A 27,500-nucleotide genomic window follows, 5' to 3' on the forward strand; every position below is an offset into this window, starting at 1 on the left:
ATATATATATATATATATATATATATACATATATATATATATATATATATATATATATATTTAATATATATATATATATATATATATATATATGTATATATATATATATATATATATATATTAAATATATATATATATATATATATATATATATATATATATACATATATATATATATATATATATATATATATTAAATATATATATATATATATATATATATATATAAATTACATATATGCAGATAAAGCAAATGATTAACAACTCAATGAAGGCATTATTACCTTTTCAACAGAAACACTATAGTATTTTGTGAAAAGTCAAGTTTTGGTTAAGTTTTGGTAATTTCTTCATCAGACTCCCAAAGATTTCATATTAAATTGGTTGACGGTTTCAACTAATTTTGTAATTATTCTGTTGTTCCATTTTATTAAGCTGTTTATTGCTCATACTTTTATTTGCTTCTGAGAGATTTGCCGATAATTTTTTGTCAGTTTTTAACTGTAATTTTGTTCCTTTTCGATAACCATCTTCTTGAAAAACCCTCGGAACTTCACAGTTGCATTTTTTCTCAAGAATTTTGTCTTTTCTATTATATTAATTCATGTGCAGAAATTACGAAGAGGAATTTTGATTCTGGTCGGAAGTTTCTGAGCTGGAATATATTTGCTCACGATTTCCGTTTTGAAGTTTCTAATATAGCCTTTAGAAAGCGGTTGGTCAAAATATTTGAAAGCGGTTGCGGAAATAAACCCCCACGGAAAAAAAACCACTTCATTTTAGATAGGAACTAAACCCCCACGGAAATAAACCCCCACGGAAATAAACCCCCACGGAAATAAACCCCCACGGAAATAAACCCCCACGGAAATAAACCTCCACGGAAATAAACCCCCACGGAAATAAACCCCCACTTTACTATTAAAGAGCTGCGAATTTAGCGCGTTTGGCCATGACTCGCGGGCCATGGCCATGCCTCAGCGGCCCGTGGACTTGATATGAAACTATCACAACCGAACAAATTATTAAAACCAAAATTCAATTTAAAAATGGGGGTTTATTTACGTGGGGGTTGTTTTCCGTGGGGGTTTATTTCCTAATTAAAGTTAAGTGGTTTTTTTACGTGGGGGTGTATTTCCTAGACCCATTTGAAAGTGTAGATTGATGTTTAAATGGTAAGTACCTCCGTTTTTATATTATGAGCATGGATTTTATTGTTTTTTTCGTTGTTTAATGCAAAAACATGAATATGAAAGAGTTGGCAGTGCAAACATTTGTTTTTGGCTAATTATTGAAGTTATCGTTGCCGCTAGCTGTGCTGTCAATTGTAATGATATATGACTAGAACGTTATGTGAAATTATTCTTTTTGTAAGTTCTTCGTATTTGGATTTCTGCCAATGTATGCTTTGTTTTTAGTTTAGTTTTAAGTATAGTTGACTTGTAAGACATAAAACACCTTGTTGTTTTATAAAGTACGTCTGAAAGTTTTTGTATAGTCGAAATTTGATTTAAACATATTCAGAGTTTTGAAGAGTCTTTCATATACAATTACTATAATTTAGCTAATTAAATGCTTGCAAACTGTTGCCAACAATTGTGAAGGTTGACGATTGAAGTTGATTATTTCTCTTTAACAAGAAAACTTCTGGCTATGATCATCCCTATAGGTTGTCATTAGTTGATGTGGTACAGGGCCTAACAGGCATAAACCGAATGAGCATTTTAATGGGATTTTAAACCAATTTAGCATGTTTTTTTTCCATTTAAATTTACTTTGTGTACCCACTAGCGTGTACCCACACTCAGTATCTTTTGTCATAGTTAGACAAATTTTAACTGCCTCGTGGTTTGCACTGGTCTTCTATTTGTAACACGTGGATGATTTCATCACTACTGGCCAAGACTAATTGTAAGTCTTAAATCAGTATACCCTTTTAAAGCTATGATAATGTCGCATTTTGCACTTAGTGGTCTTCGCAAGTCTGGGCCAAAACGTGCAAGTCTATACTTTATACAGGGCAAATTTATTGAAGGGTACTTCCGCGTAGGAAGAAAAATAAACGCTTAAATTGCACTAACCTTTTTACATTTGTCACACACTGAAATGAAGAGATCTTCCAGGCTCATCGTTGATGTCCTCCGAAATCACTAAATTTCTTCCTTTCTTTCGTCAAAGTTCACAATTAGTTCTAAAGGGACTAAGAAGTAAACAATAATGCCGCAGAGAAGCTGTGTAAATTAGTAATAATGTATTTATTCCAAACTTTGGGTTGGAGCGCAGAAGTTTGACTTGTTTAATTTTGTTGCTTTTCGGTACTGAAGAGTTTAGCATATGCTAACGTAGTTTACAGTTTAGAAGAGCACTGGTCTGAATTACATGGAATCGCAGTTGAAGCTGCTGGAGTTTCAAGTAAGGAATGGGGAGAGGTCTAATGGTTAGTTTTCTGTTTCGTCTGGTAATCTTGGGTGGGCTTGTCTTATTTCCCAATAAATTGGCCCTGGACCACCAACAGACACAACTCCCAACCAAAAACAGAGCCGACGTTAGAAAAGCCGATTTTTTTCCTTTTGTAAGAAAAATTTTATACCCATAACCAAAACTAACCGACGCAAAATGAAAGGCGACGTTCGAAAAAGATTTTATATTTTTAATTTAACTTTGAATAGACATATTTTTTGGTAGTTGAACTCATGGTGGTTATTATTGATCACTAAATCAGTTTATTTAATCACTCAACAGCTGTCCATCTCGTTATACGATCCAGTTAAGAATTTCACCGACATAACTGCAAATGGATCCACCCAATCAGGTTTTCAATTTGCATTTATTTAGAAAAAATTGAGCCATACAACTGGGCCATTTTATTAAATTGACCTGAGATTTTTTTATTACGAATTACATTAAAAACTCGCGCAAAAAATTTATCGCCCAAAAAATGAAAAGCGTGAGAAAAATTAATTATACTATAGTTCCAGCTAGGCCATGGCCATATCGGTGTCAGGACAAAATACCCAATGCCAAAATACCCAATGTGACAAAATACCCAAAAATATACCCAATATTTTATTCTAACGTTGAAACTATCAGAACGATTATTCAGCATAATATTTAGTTAGTGCGTTTGGCCATGCCTCGCGGGCCATGGCCATGCCTCAGCGGCCCGTGGGACTTGATATGAAACTATCACAACCGAACATGGGATTAAACTAGCAACTTAATTGCGAGAAAACATGCTTGTAAATTTGAGTGCTAATTTGTAATCGGATTATTGAACGAAAAGATCAAAGGGAATAAATTGGGTATGATGGCATTGGGTATTTTGGCACATTGGGTATTTTGGCATTGGGTATTTTGGCATTGGGTATTTTGTCATGTAACCGGCCATATCCTAGCGGCCTATGGGATTAATTGACCATATGATAATAAGTTGCCGTGATTAAGAAAAATAAGAATAGCTCGCGTCTCTTCTTAAATTACATTAGCATTCGGCTCTTCTCAAATTACATTAGCTTTCGGCTCTATTCAAATTATGTTGGCTTTCGGCTCTTTTTAATGTCGGCCCTCTTACAAGTAATCGACACAAATATATAGCCCGTTTTAATGGGAGGGGTATATCTAAGTCTGGCTATGTTGAGGGGGTTGCAGGGAAACGTTATTGCACTTAAATGCGCTTCAGGGCGAATTGAAATAGCGAAAGTTCATACAGTGATTGAAACTGCGGTTAGTTATACCTAAAGGGAAGTATAAAGACTATGCGAATTGGGGTTTGATATAAGAGCGGGATTTCGGAAGAGAGGTTTTGTAGTGCCTGTGGAATTAGGTATAGAGGTTTGGGCGAGTGTGAGTGAGTGAATGAGTTAGGGGGGTAAATGAAACTTAAAACGCTGTCGGTCCTATCGGCTCCTTTCTTGTCAAAAGTGCTACTGTTGTTCAAACACACAAAGCACTCTACCACTATGAAGATTCGTTGGTGCCTTGTTGTTATTGTTGTTGTTGGTGTTGGTTTTGAGTAGTAGTGGTGGTAGTTGTCTTAACTGTGATAGGCGCGGAGGAACGGTGGCAACAATCACAAGCCATAAATGGCAACAACACTCGCCATAAACAGAGCACGCTTACGCTTCGCATCACTTTGCAGGGGGGCTTGTTTGAAGGATTTTTATGGATTGTAAATTAGCTAGCATGAAATATGGCACGATGCTGAATGGAGTTAGTGAAGCGGATGCCTCTTTATGTTGGTAACTTGATTCTAAGGAAGCAATGTGCGATGTTGCGTTTAATCTTTCCTCATTGGACGCGCGAGGTCGGCCGCTAGCCCGGCACAATTCCAGCATAAAAGGGAATAAACTCAGGGCTTGCAGGCATGTATGTAGCGGGACTGGATTGAACACATTGACAAAACACCTGTTAGGGTCAATTACTGTCCATATTATGGTCATTATGGCTTTAAACTGGACTACTTTATGAGTGCAGGACTCAAATTCAGTCTCCCATTCTCCACAGCCATTAGTCATAGATTGATTCTTACGGTTGGGATAGCAACCAAATATAATATATAGACGCAAGGTTGCCTGTTCTAGGAGACCTTTTTGTGTTTAAATAGACTGACAATGGCCAGCAGTTAAATTCGAACATCAAAGCGTCATGGTTAGGATGGGAAAACAACGTCACGAGGTGCCTGGTTGAACACGTAACGCCAGAATGATTGGCTTCTGCATAATTTAATGGAATGATTTGGAAAGGGGAATTTATGGATCGTGACACTCTGTAGTTGAATAGAACTCCCAATGACTGATACTTGTCACTAGAGATGCGATCTTTCCTGAGTATTTAAATGGAAGCGATTATCTCATTCGAGCCCATCAAAAAGTCAGTTCCAGATAACAAATTCAATATTTTACTCTGAAAAATTTAATGAATGATCAAATTCTGCTAACTTAATGTCCAAACCTATGCATGATCATTCAATGAAAACCAGGAGATAATGCTGGATATTGATTAAGACCCGGATACGGAAGTTGAGACCCGGAGATTATTTGGCCAAATGAAACAGACAAAATATTATCCATCAAAGTCTTGCAAGAGAAAAGATAATTTCCCGAAAATTTCCGAGAAGAAACCTTCACAGAAAAATGAATTTATTGTATGAGAATGGCTCCTATCGCGGACAATACAAGTTTTATTTCAGAGGGCCTGTCAATTTCAGAGGGCCAAATTAGCCCAGTCAATTTCCGTAGCTGCTATCCGAGGAACTGCATTCATGATACTTGCTAGAGCCCCATGAAATCCCTAATTGTATTGATGGAAAGTCATACAAAGAGAGGGAGTTTCGGATGCAAAACTAATCAACAAGGCAGCAAAAAGAAAATCAATAACTTCATTACCTCGTAGTCTCACCCAGTGATCGGGGAGACTGAATTTAACTACCAAACTATAAGATAGTCACGAGGATTATACTGCAACATTGAAAACCCGATTGTGTGGTTTACAAATCCGAGATGAGTTCAAAAAACAACTTGATCTGTTCTTGATTAGAACTGATGAGAATTTTGCGATTAACTAAGATTTTATAAAGAAATGTCCAAAAAAGGAAATTAATTTATCTTGTCTTCTCAAAAAACTCTATTGTATGCCTTTTTCCATAATTTGAGAGCATATTTTGATAGCACAGAACTAAGTGCAGTTTACAAGAATTAAATAATTGCAAAGCAAATTATCCCTAAAATTCTATAAAATCATAAAATTTTATCAGATCAATGAAGAATAAGAACTCATTTTGCATAATTTTGAAAAAAATGCAAAACTGAGCAGTTAAGCCGTTTACGTGAATTTAATCATTTTTTACATCAAAGAAGAAATCATAATCATGTTGTTTTTGTATATATGCTTTTCGGAAATCAAAAATACTGAGAATTGGTAGTTTTTCAGAAAAAATTCCAATTAAATGAAATAGTAGTGTAATGTTTCTTAAAGCAATTGTCAAAATTGCATACGTTTGTCATAAAAATTTTATTTTGAAGCAGATTGTGATAACAGTTTTTTGGAATCAAAATAAATGCAAAATTTGAAGACTAGATGACAAACAAGATATATGAAAAAAAAACAAACTTTTCAACTTTAAAACGTGTTACCGAACATTTGATTTAAATTACTATAAATTATTTAAAAATTGTAAATTTTCAAAACTATTTTCTTAGTAGCTGCTAGAAAACGAACCTAAAAGTAATTTTGTCATTGATCATCTCCGTTGAATTCAACAGAAAATTTTAAGATTATTATAATATTAACAACACTGATACTGTGATTACTTTTTTAATATGTGAAAGCATGTGGATATTTAACCTGGGGGTTAAAATCAGAATAACTGAAATGTTTCATCCAAGAAAATATATCTTTTTATAGAACCAGATCCATTTGTTTTAATTGATTGATCATTTAATCGATCAGATGGTTACATTTTTGTCCTGAATCAACTTTTGCTAATTTTATATCCATTAAGCTTGTTCTGTTTTTAGTCAAAATTTGGCAGAATTCAAAAGCATATTGTGAAAAAATTATTTCAATTTTATAAAGACTTCAGTTTACCAAATTTGTCAAATTTTAAGACTCCTCTCAAAAATAAAAGGTCTGTGTTATTATGAAACTCAACTCGTGTTGTCAGTTTTTCATTTTATCTTAGAATTCGACAGTGTCAATTTGAAAGTGGGCTGAGCAATGCATTCTAATGTCAAATTCTCAAGGTGTTATTTCACAAAAACCATTCAATCCGTAACTGTAAATAGAACAATTGATTCAAACAAGCGCAGAACCCTTTCAACATATCCTTTTGTTAGCAGGATGTGATCTATAAAAGTGGAATGAACACGGCCGCGATAATTGATGCCTTTTGATCTATCTATCAAACGAAAAACTGATGACCTGTAAATTGTCTTAAGAATGTTATGGCTATTTGAACTACAGAAACGTAGCAAAGCATTGAATACTCATAAAATACCGACAAGAAACGCCGAAGCATTGAAGAATCAGTCTCAAGTCAAGTTTCAACTAAATGAGCACAACTTAACTATAATGGAAATTTGACAATCAATTGCAGTTTTAATAATTTATCAGGATCTTTTCCGGTTGTGCCCCCCCCCCCCCCCCTCCAGAATGTTATGCACAACACCCCCCCCCCCCCCCCCCAGTTACAGAGCACGTGCCGATACATAGTAAATTACCATGTAAACATATGGCACGTGAGTCTGGGGGTTGCAAATAATATGCACCCACTAAGCTGGGGGGGGGGGGGGGGAGACACAAGGGGAAAAGATCCATTTATCAATACCTTAATACCTTTAAGATTATATTATTTTATTATGTATCTCTTAAAAGCTGTAGAAAATAAGCTACAATAAGCAGAAAACAAGCTGAGTAGCAATAAGTTTTCCTGTCGGCGATCTTCGAGAGTCATGGGGGGTGTTAAAAAGGTTTTCAAAAGCATTTTTTATCAATCAAACAAAAACTCACCTCTTCATGCGTTGTCCACATTCTGCCGACAATAATTTCATCCAGAAGTTTTCGTCATAAAATCAAGTCCTCGTACCAGATTGGCGCGTGGTTATCCACAAGATTAAGAAATTATATATTATAATGATATTTGCCTACTTTCCACTATATATCATTTGGTGTTGTGTTCATGACCATTAAGATAGAAAAATAATCAAGCATCATTTTCCGAGAAACGAAGCACAACACTAATTGTTTCAACACGCAAAGTGTGAGGAGGTTTCTTTTGTCCGGTTAACTTTTGCCGATCAATATAATTATCATAGAAAATTGTGAGTAGTATCATAGGGAAAGCCACTGAGCGTAGAGTAATTTAGAGAGGCGTATTTTTTAAAAATTGTCAATTCTGTTGCCAATAATTAGGCAAATACCATTTTAGGAAACTAGATGTTTTTATGGCTTCTTAAGGTTTGCTTTTTTCGCCACGATTAGTTCGCCGCATTTCAGTTTCAGTCTATCAATTTTTTTCTGCTTCCTTCTTTTCTGTTTGCACGATTTCCGAGCCCTTACGAAAATATCTTTTCTGTTTCCGAAATTTGGTACCAACGTGTTAATGGATTCGGTTCTTGATCAGGTTAAAACTTAGAACTTTACTTTTATCTGTTTTGTTTGGGTCCAATTATGGAAGCAATTTAATGACCAATGAACTGAAAAAGCCTAATTCAGAGATCTTTTTGACTAATATACGATGGTAAACAAATTGACTTTGTTTTTAGCTGATCAACTTTTATTGAATGGAGTTATTGAGGTTGATCTTTGCGATACTTCGCATAACGACGAAGAGGTATGCCCAAATCGTCACGGGCAAATTTGCCCGGTCTGTGTATCTTCTTTTCGTTTTTCCTATGTTAATACATTGAAATGCAACAATATTGCGCAAAATAGATACTTTAGCAAAAAGAGGCAAAATTGATATGAATTGTGCAACCCGTGTTTGCAAAAAGTTCCAAATTTTGTCCGCGGAATTGAGATACAAGCTGTGCATCCTTTTTTTTTATGTATCACGAATCTGTTCGATTTATGTATCGCTTTTTCGCACTCAATGTAACTCGATTTCACACTGAAAGTATCTACAACCCGCAATTAAGCCTAATTAAATGAGCGTTTTTTAGCCTGTAAAAGTCTCTTAAAGCTTTAATAATTGATAGCAATTAAGTGATTAATAGTTGTTTCCAGATTAACAATATATCATATCGTACCAACTTCTTGGTTCTTCAGGCTTTTATTTGTATTCAAGCATAATCGTTTTGAGATGATTTCATGAAAATTTGACAAACAAATTAATTTCTGAAAAATTCTTCAGTTTCAATTTAGGATAAAGGAAAATGAAACTAACATCAACTGAGACTTTTGATCGTCCACTCGATACGATCAAAAGTCTCAGATGATGGTAATTTTTTCATCGAATAAAACGAAGTTTTTGCTTGTAGGAAGTTCATAACTCCTCTTGTTCGTCCATAATAAGATAAAATTGGGCAGGGGTAATGTTTGGTTAACAAACCATATGTAAATTTATCACTGTCTTTTTTGCTAAATTTGATTTAATGAGTGATTCCAATTGCAATCTTCAAATGAATAAAATTTAGCTATTTAATATATTTTTCGTCTCTTTACAGGTTTACAGTTGCCTGACAATTTTTTTCTGAACAATTACTTAATTCTGCTCCTGTTTTAGATGTCCATTTTTCCGAAAAAAATCCTTCCTTTCCGCGACTACCTTTTGCGTCGTTTTACAGGTTTTACATGTGTTTATTCGTTTTTGATTCAATATTTTGTTGCTTCTTTATACTGGATTATGGGTGTCCTTTAAATTTTTGCGTCTATTTACATGTTTACAGCTGTCTATTAATTTTAACCGATATATTTTGTATTAACCCCTCCTTCAATTTTTTTTACGCCCCCATTTACAAATTATATGTTGTTATCTAGCACGTTACTGTGAAAAAATAGCACGTGCGCCTGGGGGGTAAAAGACATAAGCCCACTAAGCTGGGGCGTTCAAAACAGAAGAGATCCATTCTTTTCTGAAAAACCCCCTCACTCTGCTCTTTCTCTCTCGCTCTCTCTCTCTCTGTAAACAAATCGTACAAGCAATAAATTCAGAAGCAGATATTTTCAGATGCCTATAGATATTTACAACAACGACAATTCAAAACAATTATTATATTTCGTCGTGTCATTAATTCTACCTTTTGTTTCTAAGTTTTGATTGCTCTCAATTTTTGTCAAAGTTTGGTTTCTCAAATCCTCTTATACTGCTCTAGCGCAATTTTCGTCCTAAATTTTACACTTTTTTGCAAAGAATATGTTAAAATTTTCTCCAAAAAAATACACTTTATATAATAATCTTCTCTTTTTCCTGATTTACCATAGTTTTTCTACAGAAGCACCCTTCTATAAATTTTTGACGGAATTGGGATACTTGGATTATTAGAAACAAATTTTTAGACAAAAAGCCTAATTTTGATTTCCTTCTCGTTTCCTACTGACTCACTTTAATAACTTTTTTATTGCGTGCGCTACTTTTCAGTTTATTTTTTGTTTTTCAAAATCTTGAGCTCTTGAGTTTAGAGAAGAACCTTGTCAAGTTTAGAGAGAAGTTTACAGCATTTTACAGAGAAGAACCCTGTAAAGTAATTATAAAGCAATTAATTTTAGTCATTTTCTTTTTGTTTTTTTGGAAGGTTAGGACAGTCGTTGAGTTTTTAACGTTTTTGAGCTACTATCTGACCACAAAACGCATAGCTATTTTAATAGCATTCTAGTTGTTTAAAAATCTTGAATAATGTTTTCAAAATTACCTCTTTATTAATTTTGAGCACTTTAAGTCGTTGAAATTTTTGTTAAACATTAAAAATTTGTCGACTCGGAGTTTTATTAGGTGTTTCTGTTGAGTACTTGTAGCAGACAACAAACACACACCGAAATCCAGTGAATTTGTCTGCTGAAGTCTGCTGAACAGTTATGTCTTTTCTGCTCCTGATTTTGCAATGAAATACTTAAGCATTCATTGATGTCAGAGAAAACAAATATTTTTGCTGGTTGTTATCCTCACAATTTGTCCAAATCAACTACTAGAGTTTTATTGCAAGGATTAAAGCCATTTTCGATCATACTTTCCATATTATGCTTTTTTCTTTCGTGACAATAATTTAAATTTTGGCAAAAGAATGAAACAACAGAATTGTTGAATAAGTAACTCTTGATGCCGCAATTCGTCTGCCATCGTCTTACACAGTGATGTAATTTTTTTAATATAAAATTTAAATTCTGAATTATCATAGAAGAGAAACGGAATCGTTTTCCAGTGCTCAAATCTCATATTTTTGTTACCTTAATTTTTTCCTGAAATCACATAAGTTAGGGTTTATGTGGCGCTTGTTGTCACTGTTGCCTTAGAGATTCAGAACAGAAGTGTCGTGGAGGCTCAGTTTCCCCAAAAAGTCGGCGGTAGGTTTTAAATGAGTCTCCATTTTTTGTTTTTACTCATTTCCGTGCGACAGAATTATTTTTTGTTACTGTGATTTTGTAAGTATTTCGTATGGATCATAACTTTGTATGATGTTCATGTGCAATAACATTTTCAGAATTGTTTGACCGAAACTTCTCGTGCCTTGCTTAAGGGAGTTTCTCAGATTTGAGAATTTTTATCTATCTTTTTAAATTTAAAAATATTTTTTTTGTTCTATTCCTGTTCTTAGGTTTTATCAAATTTTAAACCCTTTTGTATATATTTTGTTTAAAAATTATCTGTATTTTCTATAACATCGAGGAAGGTTTGCGGATAATTGAGTTCGCAAAATCATGTGGAAACACACATTACTGAGTGTTTGAAGTTCTTGTTTATAGAAAACTCAAAAAAAAGTTTTAAAACTTTCCATTGAAAAAATGCTCAAAGTATCTTGAAAAGATCTCGATAACCAAATGTGAAGAAGACCAACTTGAAAGACGCTTAATGATAATCTCTTGCCAGAATCTTCACTAAGAGCTATCGGGATTCGTAATGAAAACGCAACTGATCTTACGAATTGTGATCTGTCTAAAATCTAAATCAGATATTAGAAGTGGAAATTATAGAGAAAAATTAGTATCTTCCAACTTGTGTATGAAGTTTCACTTGAACTTCTTAATTATACGGAGTTGTCAATGAACTTTGACTATTCGATGTCAAAAAGCTGAACTAAATGCCTGATAGTGCTAACATGTGGTGTACGGGTATGTTTTGCCTTTCCAGCCATTGGAGAATGTTAAAGTAGAAGTGGGGACAGTACCATTTGGGGGAGCACATCTCTCGTACAGGTCACTCTCCACTGTTTTGAAGGGGGGCTCATCAGATCCATCTCCACAGTCGTCATGCCCATCACACACCTGCAAAGTACAGTTCAAGTTTTTCATCGTCTACATGCAGATTTGGAGAAATTAAACGTCAGCATCGAAAACACTTTGTCCTACGCATTCCTACTTCGTATACTGAATTGAAACAATTCTGACGTCAAAAGACGGTCATAAAAATATTTACGATATAAATGCAAACTTCCTGGAAAGAATAAATGCAAAGTTAATACGCTCAAAGTGAAATCGAGCACGCTCAGATAACAGTTTTCACATTTGTCATTTCCGAAAAAGTCAATTTTACTAATTTTTTTCTGATATCGATACGATCGAGAAATGTTACTCTAAGAGCAACTATCTGAATACGTACTTACCTTGTCGAGAGGAATACACAACCCAGTGTATTTGGGCACGTAGTTGTCACCACTACACATGAACTCATCGGGAGCGCAAACATTGCAGCCTGTCTCGTCATTGGCCATTTCTGAAGTGCTGTTAACTCCTGTAGTCAGTGAGACACCCAGAACTGCACCTTTTGGTGTTTCCAAGCAGTCGATTTCACCATCACACACCTTGAGGCAGGAAACACGTCCCACAAATCTTGCATTGCATTAATCAGATAAGTAACAGCTTTAATTAAATTTCAATATATTTGCCTAGCAGAAATCATAATTGTGATGCATTTGGATTCACAATTCATTGAAATTGGTGATGCTGTGTTAAAAAAACATAATAGAAATTTAACAGCAAGAAAACAGAAAGTTTTGTCCTAACCACCAATGAACTGGGCGCTAGGAAAGTTATAGACTGCCTCCTTTTTTGTGAAGCCAACTTTGGCCAATCAATATCATTTGCGGAGTGATAAAAACGCGGTCCCATTAAAAATCTCTTTTAAATCCGAACCGCTTGTTGAAGAGACTTATAAAATTCCATTTCCGGAAGAAAAATTGAGCAGAAAATTTGCTATAATTTTGCTTTTCATCTTCAGTTATCTGCTGATAGAAAATGTAGGTAAATGATTGAAGATCATGGGATCTCGTGAACTTGCTAATTGATGTTACGTGGTTATCAGATAATTCAAAAAGAATAATATTTGGATTCGCCGGCTATAACATAACGCAATTTGAGCTAAAAATGTACCAGAAAATAGAAAAAGAATCCAATCGAAAATCTTTCTTAAAAATTGAACTGCCTATAGTCCGATGAAAGATTTCTTGCTGCTATAAAATTTGCCGATTGCTTCTGCAATTGAGGATAGATCTGATATATCTGAAACAATTTTAGAAACACTTTCAGTTAATTATATTAACTGAATGAAAAAAATCAGTCCAAACGTAATTTTTGATTTCAAATGTTTCTATTAGACTGTATGAAAACAGAACCACCTAAAATTGAAGGTTTATGAACTGCGTAATTTTCTAAATTGCTCAAAAATGGACAGCTTTTGATTTAAAACGAGACATCATAAAATTTAAGCAGATAGTTGCAAGAGTTATTGTGCTCTAAATTCTTCAAAAAAAATTGCTGAGCCATCTTCCCAGATGGCTACTATTGAGCTCTTTTTTAACAGTTTTTGATTTCATCAAACAAAATTATGCTTTGCAATTACATACTTTTGCCGCTCATACTTTAAAATCCTGTTGAAAACTTTGAATAACAGTAGTCAATTTACTTTTTCTGTTTAGCAGACAATATTGCTTGCTGTTTAGAACGCAATTTTTGTCAGCTAACCTTTCAAATTTTTGCAAAAATTAATTTATAGAGTAAAATTTGGTTTTCTCCTGCTCTCTTATGTAAAATGATTAAAACAAAAATTAGTAGAATATTTTTTGTCAGAATCAATACTATGCATTGATCATTACAATAAGTTCATGTAGAAGATAATGCAACTCAAATGTTTTGTTTTATGAACAGCAAAAAATTGTCGGATATTTTAATCAAACAGTTTATGATAGACGAAAGTTTGGTTGGTTGAAACAAAAAAATAAATTGAGCTTTTTTGTGAGAAACTCACAGGATAAAACAATGAGAGTAGGAAATACTTCTCAAAAACCATTGATGACAAACATATTTCTGTTTCCGCTCCGTTCATTTTGTGGAAAGGATTGAACATATTTTTGGTCAACATGATTTTTTTGTACAGACCCAATTTAGTGGGAGAAGAGCTATATACTCAAATATGTTTTGTTTTATTCAATCAATTTTGGCCGATTGAAATATTCACTGTAGAGGGTTGCGGGTATTATAATTAGCAAACCCGTCCAGCGAAGAACTTATAGATGAAAAGATTTCTGATATTCCTTTTTTCACAGAGTTATCAATTTGTGTTTAAAATTTTGTGAACATTTATTTAACTGATTTTGTTGTTTTCGTTTACGTTTTCAGTTTTATCGCAGTTTTTGCTAATTTTTCTGAAAATATAATGTGATATAATTGGTAAAAATTGGGTTGTCACTTTTAACTCTGAGGATAGCAGAGTGATCTTAACTGTTTGATACAATTTTTTACCTTCAAAAATCAGCCTTGTGTCAACAAAAATGAGATGAAGTAAACTTCTTTATCCCACTTTGTTTAATTTTACAGGATTAACACAACTAATAACAGGGGACACAATCTTCTTTAACTCCGAAAAAGCTAGTTCTAGTTGCGCTTCCTTTGAGATTTCTTGAATCAAATTTTTGCCCGTTTTTCATAATTAATTTCATGAATTATCCAAAATGCATCACTCATTTTCGATGTATAAACTTTTTTTGTCAAATTATCAATATCCATAATATTTGGAACAGTTATGTGTACAAAAGGAACAAAGAGTAATATAAAGGCTAGTTTTGGTCATATTGTTCTTTATTACATTCCAAAAACAATTCTGGTTGTAATCAGTTCCTGTCTTTCTTAAGGATATTTTCACCATAAGGAACAGAATAAATCAAATTAAGACTAACTATTGTCAAGTCGAATTGGCTTCGCGAGGAGTTTCAATGAAACCCATCCAGTTTCTTGGTTGAAAGCTTATGGTCGTTCTGGCTTTTAAATTTTTTGATTTCAAAAAGAAGATTGGATTATTGAACTTTGACAGTTTTTTCCCTCTTTTTCGGCCAAATTTTTGCTTGCATTGTCTTTTTGATGTCAATATTTATTGAGGTTATACGTTTTGATTAATGGTTTATTGGCTTTGATACTACGAGTTCCACAAAAAATTTCCGACATTTCCGCATCTTTCAATGTTTCTCATCTTTCATCTTTTTGTAGTCGTATGAAAAATTCTAAATATTTTCAGGTCTTAACAGTTCAATTTAGTTGGATGAAAAACTGACCTATTTACTAATTTGTTGATAGCCAAATTTTTTCACGACTTTGAAAACAAATTTTCTAAAACAAAATGTAGACTTATTTCTGAACTTTGCATTTTGCTGTTCTTTTGATATTCTTGATGCCTAGTCTTGTTATATACAGGTCGCAATTCACATTAATGGTGTTCAAAGAAGAAGCTATTGATTTTTTGTTTTTACCGAATGGATTATGGTTTTGACTTCTTCAAAACCATTTTCTCGCAAAATACAATTGAAGTTTAGCTTTTCGTCTGTATTTGTTTGTTTCGTTTCGTAGACGTGCGTGCGACATATTCTGGGTAAGGACACATCTCAAAATCTTCATATGAAAGTATAAATTACCATAAATCTACTTGAAGATTTCAGTTGAAATGGCGCTCAATATTTGAAATTAATAATTTCAAAGTATATTAACGTAATTTTTAAATTACCAAGACTCATAAAGGACCCATTCCGTGTTGTTTCTACTGAAAAAACAATATTAATTTGTTTATTTTCGGTTTCAATTAACGCTATTTTTGCTTCTGTATTAAGTATTTATCATTTGATTTGGAATCAATTTTTTTAATGATAGACGATTTTTCCTTAACAGAATTTAGGTCTTTGAAGCTGTAGACAATTTAAGACAATGAAAGCCAAGAACTTTTTTGAGTGGTGTCGGAACATTATGTGCAAAAGCACATTACCGAGCCCCTTTGTTCCTTTTCTCGGAATAGTCTGGTGCGAGTGTTTCAATTAAGGTTTTCTATACAGTTTTTTCTTATTATGGAAGAATGGTTGAGCTAAGCACCTGCTTTTCCGCCATCTGCCAGAGAAAAATGTTTTGAAGGTTCAGATAGGAATCTCTTCACGTCTTTCACTTCCGTTTCAATTTTCCTTTAAAATTACGTTTTCAAGACAGCTTGGGTTAATAGCTAAGTCGATAGCTTTAAAAATTTTAGTAAAATTAGTTATCAGTATTTCATTTTCTCGTTAAATTGTTTATATCAAAACCTGCTACCCGTAAAATATTCACATAAATTTTTGAGATTGACTGAGAATTGTTTGGGGGAACTGAATAACGATGGCCAACTGCCATCACCGACAACAAACACACTAAAAAATATTTTGGTAAATTTACACTGTGCAACAGGTAAAATTTAACTGCATATTTTCCAAAAATTATTACCTGCACACTTTTCAGGTAATTTAACTGTTTCTTTTTAAAAAAATAACATTAATTTGAAGCACAATTTTTCCAGAAAAATTGCATTTTCAAAAACAATAATTCTTAATTTTTGTTTTCATACAGGAAGGATGCTTTAATGAAGCTATGATTTTACCAAAACTAGAAGGAAAAGAACCATAAGCGCAAAGTTTTCATCATTTAATTTTTTTTTAGCAATTTTAAAATTATAAAATTTCGCTGGGACTTATGTATTGGGCTGGAGTTTTTTGTTTAATTAAATGAACGTACTGGTGAAAATTACATTTTACCGAGAATTTACCTGAACAGTCCAAATTTCAGGTAATTTTACCTGCACAGTTCACCTCAACTTTTCAGGTAAATTACCTTTACTGTACACTCACTGTGTAGGTAAATTACCTGAAAGGTGCAGGTAGATTGTGCAAAGTTACCTGAAATTTTGACTGTTCAGGTAATTTTCAGGTAAACTGTGTAGGACAACTACATGCAGTTTTTTTGGTAAATTTACCTGCAATTGTAGGTACGTGCAGGTAGTGTGCAGGAACGCCAAAATACATGTCTTAACTTTGATTTTCAAAATCATTTTTAAATGTTTTTTTTGTGTTTTCGGACTCAATTCAACTAAAAATGTACGGTGTGCTTTAAGCAAGACTCAAAATGACTTTTTCTCAATGTATATAAACAATAGAGTATTACAGAATATCGACAGTTTCATTTCCTCATAGCGTCGTTTTCCGTATTTTGATGCTCTTAATCTGTTTTTTTATGTTCTTTTCTTAAAAAAAATTACTTACGAACGACTTTGGGATGCATATGTTTGTGGATGGACAGGTAAACTGAGTTTGCAGGTTGCATTGTCCAGGGCAGTCTGCCTCATCCAGACAATATGACTCCCTGGATAGACAGTCACACTCTCCATCACACTTGTCACTCTCGTCGTAGCAGAACTCACCACTACCGTCGCATGAGTAGTCAAAGGTCGAGCAGTCTGCAATAACGACCAATTTAATTACACCACGGGTTGACCACCATGAAAGAAACTTACCAACCATAAATCGACATATTTGGATTTTATGGAAACTTAATAAATATACAATGATCATAAAAATTTTTTGCTGAAAAACAGTCCAGAGGGCCGCCTGCAGTTCCAAAACAACATGTCTGCGCACGAAATTTCAAATTTCTGAGCGTTACTTTTATGGTGCCGAACTTACCATAAAACGCCATAAAAAAATTTTTATGGACCATTTTATGGTTAAAAATTTTCCATAAAAAATGCTGTAATAAAAATGCCCATTTTTTGGTTATTTTTCTAATCAAGTCGAAAGCCCAGTTTTGGATTCATTAATCCTCAAAAAATCATAAAGTAGGTTTTCTTTTTGGTTATTGATGTAAAAGTCGACGGTTCTTCTTCTACTCCATTTTCGCTATTTGGTCTTGTAATCTTTCAATCATTCTTAAATCATAATTGATGTAAAACTGAGAGGATTAAGAAGGGATTAATTACACTTACCGCATCCCTCTTCATCTGAGTTGTCGTCACAGTCTTGAATGCCGTCACACACAGAGAGCTTTGAGATGCACTGAACACGACCACTGACGTCACACGCGTGTTCAAACACACTGTCACAGTGGCACTCTGGATTCTCTCTGTCCAGCTCACAGACAAACCGACCAGTGCCCTCGCACACACTTAACACATCACATAAATTTATTTTGAGTTGTCCATGTGATTCCCTCCGTTGGCCAATTTCTTCGCAGGCTTTTGCTGTGCTATCAAGGAAACTACAACTTATCCCGTTTATGTCGTTCGTTTTTTTCTCCATTATCCGAGAACTCTACTCACAAAGTACACTATCACACTAAAGTCCCCAATTCTGCTGCTGATAAAAAGCCGCAATTTAGCTGAGCTACGTCACTAACTTCAATGTTTACTCTCGCAACAAACTTCGTTTATCTTTTTTTGTCAATTTTCATACTTTTTTCACATTTTAAAACTGTATGCTTCTTAGTGGTAAAATTTCAGCAAAACTGAACAAACTTTTTGAAAAAAAAATGTAAAACGTTGTATGGCGAGCTTCTTAGAGAAAGATCTTGAAAGACTAATAACAACGCCAAACATAACCGAATAACGTCGGGCGAATTGCTCTCAAACGACCGGCGAGCGGTTGGCTTTGTCAGTAGCTAGCCACGGTTTATTGAAACTAGCGCTAGCTTGATTTGACACTTCAATTTTGGTTTTCTAGCTTTGTTAGTAATCAAATCAAATAGAGAACTGATATTTAAAAAAATTTGCAAAATATTGCAAAATTTAAAAGAAACGCTTCTAGATTTCGCAGTGAAAATGTTCAAAACTATTTATCTCTCCTGAGTTATTTCAAGTAACCCATCTTGAAGACTTGAAAAACTTCGTCGGCCAGTAATCATGGTTAAACTAGAAAAGGACAAAAAACACCCAAAATTTTTGAAAACAATAGCAAATTTTAACAAAATCTTGCTAAAATTCAAGACATTAAAAGTTTCAAAACCATTTTATTGTCTCAAGAGACTATCCAGTATCACTATTTCAAATTTTAATTAGTTCTACTGGCTCAAAAACATCCGTAAACTTGGAATATGATAATAACTTTTCGAAAATTTAAAAAAAAAATTAAATTTTTATCAAAAAAGTGCTAAAGCTGGAGTCTTTTAAATATTGATAACAATTCCATGAATCTTGAAACTATTTGACAGTTTTTAATGAAGCCTTGGAGGAGGTCCCCAGGACCCTGGTGCCGGAGAAAATAATGAAACTCTAAAAGATTCAAAAAACTAAAAAAAAAATTGCAAATAAATTTAAAATTGCTAATCTAAAAATCTTGAAAAATCATCCATTACGTCTAGAAGCTATGCAGTAACCTAAGCAAAAACTCTAGAGGACGTTATTTGGCTGTTGAGGTTGGCAAAAACCAAGAAAATGACAAAAACTCTCAAAACTCGAAAAAAATTAGAGGTTGCAAAAAAACTGTTAAAAGTTGTGATAAAAGTTTTAACTAATCCGTGGCCAACAAACGGTAATTTTTCAGTAATTCATTATCAAACCCCAATGGAAATTTTTTATTAGTTTGAAAAACCTGAATAAATGACAATAATGACAAATGAACTGACAATAGCGATAATAAACTGACAATAAATGTTTAAACAAAAATTCAAAAATTGCGAATTTTGTCAGAAAAAATGCTGAAATTTGTGATGTTGACATCATGAAAAACGACTCATTACATTTAGAAATTACAATTATTCAATACTTTTCTGAACCCTAGAGGAGGTTTCTCGAGTCTTGAGGCTGGAAAAACTTAAAAACCAACAAAAAATTGAAACAAATGCTAGTTTTATAAAAAAAAATTGAAATAATTTGTAATATTAAAAAATTGAAAGCTATTCCATGGCAAATAAAATTGTTTCAGGAACTTATTATCAAACTCTTAAGAACGTTTTTCGGCCCCTGCGTCCGGAAAGAAGTTTGTAGCCACGGGAGGCCGGGGGGGTACTCTGGGGTTTTGATGGGGAGGGGGTTGGTCAACAGTGGGCTTGGGGGCAACAGCAGGTTGGGGGCTGGGGGCAATAGGGGGGGTCAACAGTGGGGGGTGTCGTCAACCTCTGAGATCCGCCCTTCACAACAAAAATATAAGTCTCCAAAGGACTTTGAGCTAAAACAGAGCCGAAAAACTCTAAGAGCACTTTATTCCCGCGGGGCGCTACCTGTTTATCCCGTTTTTGAGGACAAAAAGTCAAAAGCGTCAGACGAAAAATCGGTCAAGCGAAAAATCGCACAAAAAAAGACCGACAGGACTAATATAATTGCTACAAACTTCATTTGAGAGCAATTTAACATGAACGCCACAGCTGACCCGACCAACAAATTGCATAGCAACTTCAGGCACGGAGATTCACATTATTAGCACATAGTACATACATCTTGATGTTTACAATTTAAGCATGATTTGTGCCCAATAAGCACAATCTGAGCTGAAAAGAGAAAAACGGTAGAAAAGTGCAACTTTTAGGAGCGATTTCAGCCTCGTTTTCCCGCTTCAACAGAAATGTTGTTGAAGTTGATTCCACTAATTGGAGTATTTTGAATTCATAACATAAAATTTTCATCATGATGGACCAGAGAAGGGAAACTGAAAACTTAACTTATTTTAACTTCCATTGACTACTGTCACGATTTGTAGATGTATATGGGAGTTGACTTGCCGAACCCGAGTTGACTGACTACCTTTTTAGGGGAAGGGTTTTCTTTTAATTGACCCATTTAACTTCCATTCATCTGTTACGCTGCGCAGTGTTTTTTTTACACGAAAGCACAAAACAATCAGATTAAAAGCAGGATCAATTGCAGAGCTTGCATACAATTGTCAGTTCAAAAATTAATTGTTTGAGGACAAAATTTTAAATAGCGACCACAAAACTGTCAAAAACTCCAAAAAAATTAATGAACGGACGGTGAGGCAAAACATCGAAAACCTGAAAGGATATCATCTGATTGGAATTAAGTCAGTAATTAATGACGGAAAGCATTTCTTTAAAATTAATATGGTGTACTCATGTTTTCGTGAAACACTTCTTATTTGGCACAACAAGTCACCCAAAATTCAGTGAAGAAAACAAAATTGTCTGTTGAAGAACTTTTAAAATTGTTCAATTTTGTAATCATGTCCTTAAAGAGAAACAAAATTGCCCCGAAAACTTTTGTTTTGATGACTCACTTTTGTTGGAACCAAGGTTTCAGTTGCACGGAGAAACTTGCACGCAGTATAAAGAAACCTTCAAAGTAACGATTTTTTACTCTCTATCTAAAAGTTAGATTTTGGAAACCAATGTTGGCGCTGAGGGAGCAAGCTTAATATTTTTCTGTGAAAAATAGATTTTTCTTGTTTTCACAGTAATAAAATATAAAATCACTTGTCGAAAGCTAGACTTAAAAGAGGTGACATGCAAGGAAAAACTCCATGGCAACCAAAGCCTCCAATTTTGCTTTTGATCTAAACGTTGATGGCGTTTTTTTATTTTTCTCACGATCAAAATGCAAGAGTTGCATTCATCATTTGTAAAACTTTAGGAAATTTAATGTATTGTTAATTATTTCATTTGATTTTTCAACAAAAGTTATTTTTTTACCCATTAGTAAAAATTAAAAACCAATAGTGCAAATAAAATAAAATTTGTTTCCAAATGTTTGTTTTTTTTCGCACTTTTGTTTTTTTCAATATATTATTCATTAAGAACCAATTTGAATTGACTTCTTAATTTTTTTGTTCTCATCATTTTAGAAAAAGATTGCTTTTCCACGATCGTCGATTCCACTAATTGGAGTATTTTGAATTCATAACATGAAAAATTCATCTTGATGGACCAGAGAAGGGAAACTGAAAACTTAACTTATTTTGACTTCCATTGACTACTGTCACAATTTATAGAGGTATATAGGAGTTGACTTGCCGCCCCTAAGTTGACCGACTACCTTTTTAGGGGAGGGGCTTTCTTTTTATTGACCCGTTTAACTTCCATTCAAAAAACAAGTTGTACAATATTCTTCATGTTGTGCAAAATTCCATTCGTTTTGATCATTTTTTAAATGATGCCAAAAAAATTTTACTCTCAGTTTGTGTTGTAGATAAACCCGGAAACGTTTTGTTGATTGCAAAACAATGAGAAGTTCTGCAACGTGCTACAGAAGTTGGACACCGAACTAAGAAATTATTTGTAAGAATGTAATAGCAAACACTCTTTTTAAGTTGAAGTTGTTCAGTTTTGTTACGAACGTCGTGCGTGTCATATTAAGTGTGTCTGTGTGTGTGTGTGTGTTTGTGCTTGTGTTTGTGTGTATGTGGGGTGTGTGCGTATTCGTGTGTGTGTGTGTGTGTGTGTGTGTGTGTGTGTGTGTGTGTGTGTGTGTGTGTGTGTGTGTTTGCAGTGTGTGCGTATTTGTTTGTGTATATGTGTGTTTGGTTTTGTGTGTATGTGTGTGCTTTTTGCGTATTTGTGTGTCTTAGTGTGCGTGTGTGTTTATGCGGTGCTTGTTTGTTTGTTTGTTTGATGTCTTACCATCTTCTGCAGTTGTTTTTCCAGTAAGTGTAACCCTGTCCCACGAATGTCATTTCCCCCTTTTTGTCCCTGATTGTACAAGGACACTCGCCAGGCAGAACACACGACTGCGAATAAGCTGCACAAAAAGAACATTCACTGCCAAAAGGAATATGGAGGCTTCATAATTTGCATTCGCACATAAAGTACCGACGCCGCATATCTTTAGCTTAATTTTGTACCGAATGTGGCAGTGATACGAAACTTTCAAATTATTAAAGAGTAGTTAATGCTTCGTAGCCTAAAACTTGAGGGATTCTAAATTAATGATAGGCATGCATTCCAAATAAATTTTTGTTTCAGTTCAATTGAATTAACAAAAATTGAACTGGTCCAAACGTTTTATCATGCGGACTGAATATTGGGCTCAAAATTCATTGCCTAATTTGGTTCATTTTCATCAATTCGTTGTCATATTTGGTTCATTTTCACCTTTAATTTAATTTAGTTCAAAAACTTGACTTTGTCTTATTTTGTTCATTTTTTAGACAGGAAACTGTCTGTTCACAATGTAAACAAACTGAAGTTACTGTCGTTGTGCATGATCAACACTTGATCATCTTAATTTCCTTTTGAGCACTAATTTGTAAATAAGCACTCATTCTCTTTCAAACTTTTAAATTATTAAAGAGTAGTTGAAGCTTCGTATCCTATAATTTGATTGACTCTAAATGAATGATAGGCATGCATTCCAAATAAATTTTGTTCCAGTTCAATTAAATTAACAAAAATTGAACTAATCCAAACGTTTTATCAGGCGGACTGAATATTGGGCTCAATATTCATTGCCGAATTTGGTTCATTTTAATCAATTCATTGTCATATTTGGTTCATTTTAACCTTTGGTTCAATTTAGTTCAAAAACTTGACTTTGTCTTATTTTCTTGATTTACTAGAGAGGAAACTGTCTGTTCTTAATGTAACCAAACTGAAGTTACTTAATTTCTTTTTGAGCACTAATTTGTAAATATCATTCTCATTCTCCTAATTTTATTGCTAAAATTCAGTTGCAATTTAAACTTTGTCATTCGCTCTTCAAATGTGAATTGAGAAACTTAAGTGGTCAATCGCGACGCAATCTCACAATAATATCAGAGAAATCTAATAATCACTTAAGCATAAATAGCAAACGCGACGCAAAATCCATTCTCAAGGACAACAGACGTCATTTCTAGTGCAAATGGAATAATCATAAAACAATCAGTTAAACACGATTTGTTCAAAAAATGAAATCAAATCTTATGTAATTTTTTATCTAAAAAATCCAATTCCTCGAAGAGAATCTGATTTTGCACGATCAAGTAATTAGAACAAAAACTGAGCGGTAGAAAATATTCAACAAAATCTCTCTATGAGTTCTGGGTGCGTTATCAGACGGGCATAACGAAATTCGAGGATGAATCGAAATGAAAAAACGTAGAAGGACATGTCCCGAATTACAATAGAAGGAATTAAACAAACTAAACACCTTCTTCCAGCCCCGGTAATTGAACAAATTTTAATGCCAAAATAGCATAGACAGGAACAAATACGAAGCTAAAGAAAAAGTTATAGACACAATATTAAAAAAATTTTGAAAACGATTTTAATTCAAAGAAAATCTGTTGATTAAATCCCTGAATTCGTTAGCAAGGTTTTAAGAAAACGTTTACAAAGCAAGTATTTAAACAGTAAACATCTTTTTGTAGAAAAAAATGAGAGAACAAGTATAGCGGAACAGATGTCAGTTTCAGATTTTTTCGAATTGCACAAAATATTCGAGAAAAATGTTAAAAAAGTGATCAGTTTACGGAACTAAAACATCAATGCTTGCGTTTTTTGTTGCAGGCAATATCAAATTTTTAAATCAAGAAATTGACTACAACTGAAACCGTTAAGTAGATTCAATCTGCGATCATTTAGAAGAACTAATTAGATCTGTCAATGGTGAGACTAAAAAACAATTAGTTTAACAGGCGCGATCAAATCTCAACACGGAAGTTAACAGGATTTAAAAAAAAAATCAATGGTTTCAAGGGAAGAATAAATTTTGGCGAATAGAACTATGCTTTGAAAACAACAAATAATTGGTGTGCGTTATATTTTCTCAAATAAGAAAAAACTTCTGCAATGGTCAATACGATAGGTAAGTAGAAATCCTTATGATAAAAACTTAACAAGTACGGTAAAGGTGTTGAAAAGAAAAAAAATAACAAAAAATACTAGCCACTACAGATAAAATGAGAACTTTCATCAACGAGACTATGTCATCGGACAACAAAGAACTGCAAACACGGGCAACCCTCAAGAAAACAAAAAAATTGCTTGTCAGAAAAGTTACAAATTCGTTAAAATTGTTAAGTTTGAAGCAAAAACATTCCCTAAAAACAATTTTGCCTGAAAGAAGAACAAGGAACTTATTTATAACAAAGCAAACTCAGAGGACAACAAAAACAACTACAAGTACGGTAAAAAAAAACAAAAAACAGCGTTAAATTGAAGAAACAAGTTTCTTAATTGACACACTTAAATAGTCTAACTGTGCCTCTTAAATGAGTCAGTCAGACTTATCATAAAGGAAGCCCAATGTCATAACAAAAAACAAATAAATGAAAAAAAGAGATACATCAATTACAAGCCTAAGTGACAGATTACATAAAGAACAACAAAAAGCGGAAAAAGCACAAACACTGATTATCTTAAAACAAGTTGAGATAAACCAGAAAAAGTACTCTAGATATTGTTTGACACTGATAGATAGCCTTTAAAACGTCTCAGGTTGTAAGTATTTTTTTAAATAAAAAACCTTTACAACAACAGCTTCTGAATCTTTCAAAACATTATATGCTTTTTGCTGAATACACACACCCACACACACACATACACACACACACATATATATATATATGTATATATATATATATATATATATATAAATATATATTGTATGTATATATATATATATATATATATATATATATATAGTTTAGATATATATATATATATATATATATATATATATATATATATATATATATTTATATATATAACTTTTATATATATATATATATATATATATATATATATATACCTATGTGTATATACATGTTTATACATGTGTAAATATATGTATATATATATATATATATATATATATATATATAAAAATTTACATATATATATATATATATATATATATATATATATATATAACATCAGAACAAACGTATGATCTAGTAAAACCGTCAATTAATAAAATTAGGAGGAAAAAAAGCAGAAGTAGATATCAATGTGTCGCAGAAGAGAAAAATTTTTTTTGAGAACAAACAATCAATAAATTTATCACAAAACAAAAATATTAATAACAAATTTTGCCGAGGCATTCCTTTTTTAGCTAGAGAAAATTGACAAAGTAAAGTAACATTCGTGTCACTAAAAAACCAACGAGACCTGTCTATTGTAACAGCAACGTAGTGGCAAGGCAAATAAAACTCCAACAAAAGGCCAAACTAAGAAATTAATAAATAAAAATTATAATGTTATTTGAATAAATTATGATACAATTTTACAAACAGAAACGTAATCATAAATAGGTTTGTTTATGTATCATAGATAAAACCCTCAGAGGTGTCATTTTTTAGACTCTAATTGAATGAAAGGCATGCATTCCAAAAAAATTTGTTTCATTTCAATTGAACTAACAAAAATTGAACTGTTCCAAACGTTTTATCATACGGACTGAATATTCGGATCAATATTCATTGCCAAATTTGGTCCATTTTCATCAATTCATTGTCGTATTTAGTTCATTTCCACTTTTAAATTAGTTTAGTTTGAAAACTTGACTTTATTTTGTTTTGTTAATTTTTTAGAGAGGAAACCGTCTGTTGGAGAGGAAACTGTATTCGGAAGCAAATTGAAGTTGCTGTCGTTCAGCATGATGAACTCTTGATCATCTTAGTTTCCTCTTAGGCACTAATTCGTAAATAAGCACTCATTCTCTTTCAAAGTTTTAAATAATTAAAGAGTAGTTGAAGCTTCGTATCCTATAACTTGATTGACTCTAAATGAATGATAGGCATGCATTCCAAATAAATTTTGTTCCAGTTCAATTGAATTAACAAAAATTGAACTAATCCAAACGTTTTATCAGGCGGACTGAATATTGGGCTCAATATTCATTGCCGAATTTGGTTCATTTTAATCAATTCATTGTCATATTTGGTTCATTTTAACCTTTAGTTCAATTTAGTTCAAAAACTTGACTTTGTCTTATTTTCTTGATTTACTAGACAGGAAATTGTCTGTTCTTAATGTAAACAAAATGAAGTTACTTAATTTCTTTTTGAGCACTAATTTGTAAATATCATTCTCATTCTCCTAATTTTATTGCTAAAATTCAGTTGCAATTTAAACTTTGTCATTCGCTCTTCAAATGTGAATTGAGAAACTTAAGTGGTCAATCGCGACGCAATCTCACAATAATATCAGAGAAATCTAATAATCACTTAAGCATAAATAGCAAACGCGACGCAAAATCCATTCTCAAGGACAACAGACGTCATTTCTAGTGCAAATGGAATAATCATAAAACAATCAGTTAAACACGATTTGTTCAAAAAATGAAATCAAATCTTATGTAATTTTTTATCTAAAAAATCCAATTCCTCGAAGAGAATCTGATTTTGCACGATCAAGTAATTAGAACAAAAACTGAGCGGTAGAAAATATTCAACAAAATCTCTCTATGAGTTCTGGGTGCGTTATCAGACGGGCATAACGAAATTCGAGGATGAATCGAAATGAAAAGAACGTAGAAGGACAAGTCCCGAATTAAAATAGAAGGAATTAAACAAACAAAACACCTTCTTCCAGCCCCAGTAAATGAACAAATTTTAATGCCAAATTAGCATAAACCGGAAGAAATATGAAACTAAAGAAAAAGTTATAGACACATTATTAAAAAAATTTTTAAAACAATTTTAATTCAAAGAAAATCT

The 27,500-nt window shown here is 33.1% G+C and overlaps 2 protein-coding genes across 2 annotated transcripts in view; both read right to left on the bottom strand.

Moving 5' to 3' along the window:
* Positions 1 to 2,417, bottom strand: part of LOC142340863 (four and a half LIM domains protein 1-like) — a 41,918-nt gene extending 39,501 nt beyond the window's left edge. Inside the window, exon 1 of the mRNA XM_075391613.1 lies at positions 2,082 to 2,417. Within this exon, the coding sequence (XP_075247728.1) occupies positions 2,082 to 2,129 (48 nt within the window). The 5' untranslated portion in view covers positions 2,130 to 2,417. The remainder of the gene's footprint in view (positions 1 to 2,081) is intronic.
* Positions 2,418 to 2,438: 21 nt separating this feature from the next.
* Positions 2,439 to 27,500, bottom strand: part of LOC142340856 (mucin-6-like) — a 162,482-nt gene continuing 137,420 nt past the window's right edge. The window contains exons 24-29 of the mRNA XM_075391601.1: positions 22,483 to 22,600; positions 17,906 to 18,084; positions 17,187 to 17,380; positions 12,252 to 12,449; positions 11,748 to 11,913; positions 2,439 to 2,500 (exon numbers count right to left, since the gene is read on the bottom strand). Coding sequence (XP_075247716.1) covers positions 2,439 to 2,500; positions 11,748 to 11,913; positions 12,252 to 12,449; positions 17,187 to 17,380; positions 17,906 to 18,084; positions 22,483 to 22,600 — 917 coding nt within the window. The remainder of the gene's footprint in view (positions 2,501 to 11,747; positions 11,914 to 12,251; positions 12,450 to 17,186; positions 17,381 to 17,905; positions 18,085 to 22,482; positions 22,601 to 27,500) is intronic.

This window comes from Convolutriloba macropyga, chromosome 1, assembly GCF_964194025.1.
Source record: "Convolutriloba macropyga chromosome 1, txConMacr16.3, whole genome shotgun sequence".
In the NCBI taxonomy this organism is placed as follows: domain Eukaryota; kingdom Metazoa; phylum Xenacoelomorpha; order Acoela; family Convolutidae; genus Convolutriloba; species Convolutriloba macropyga.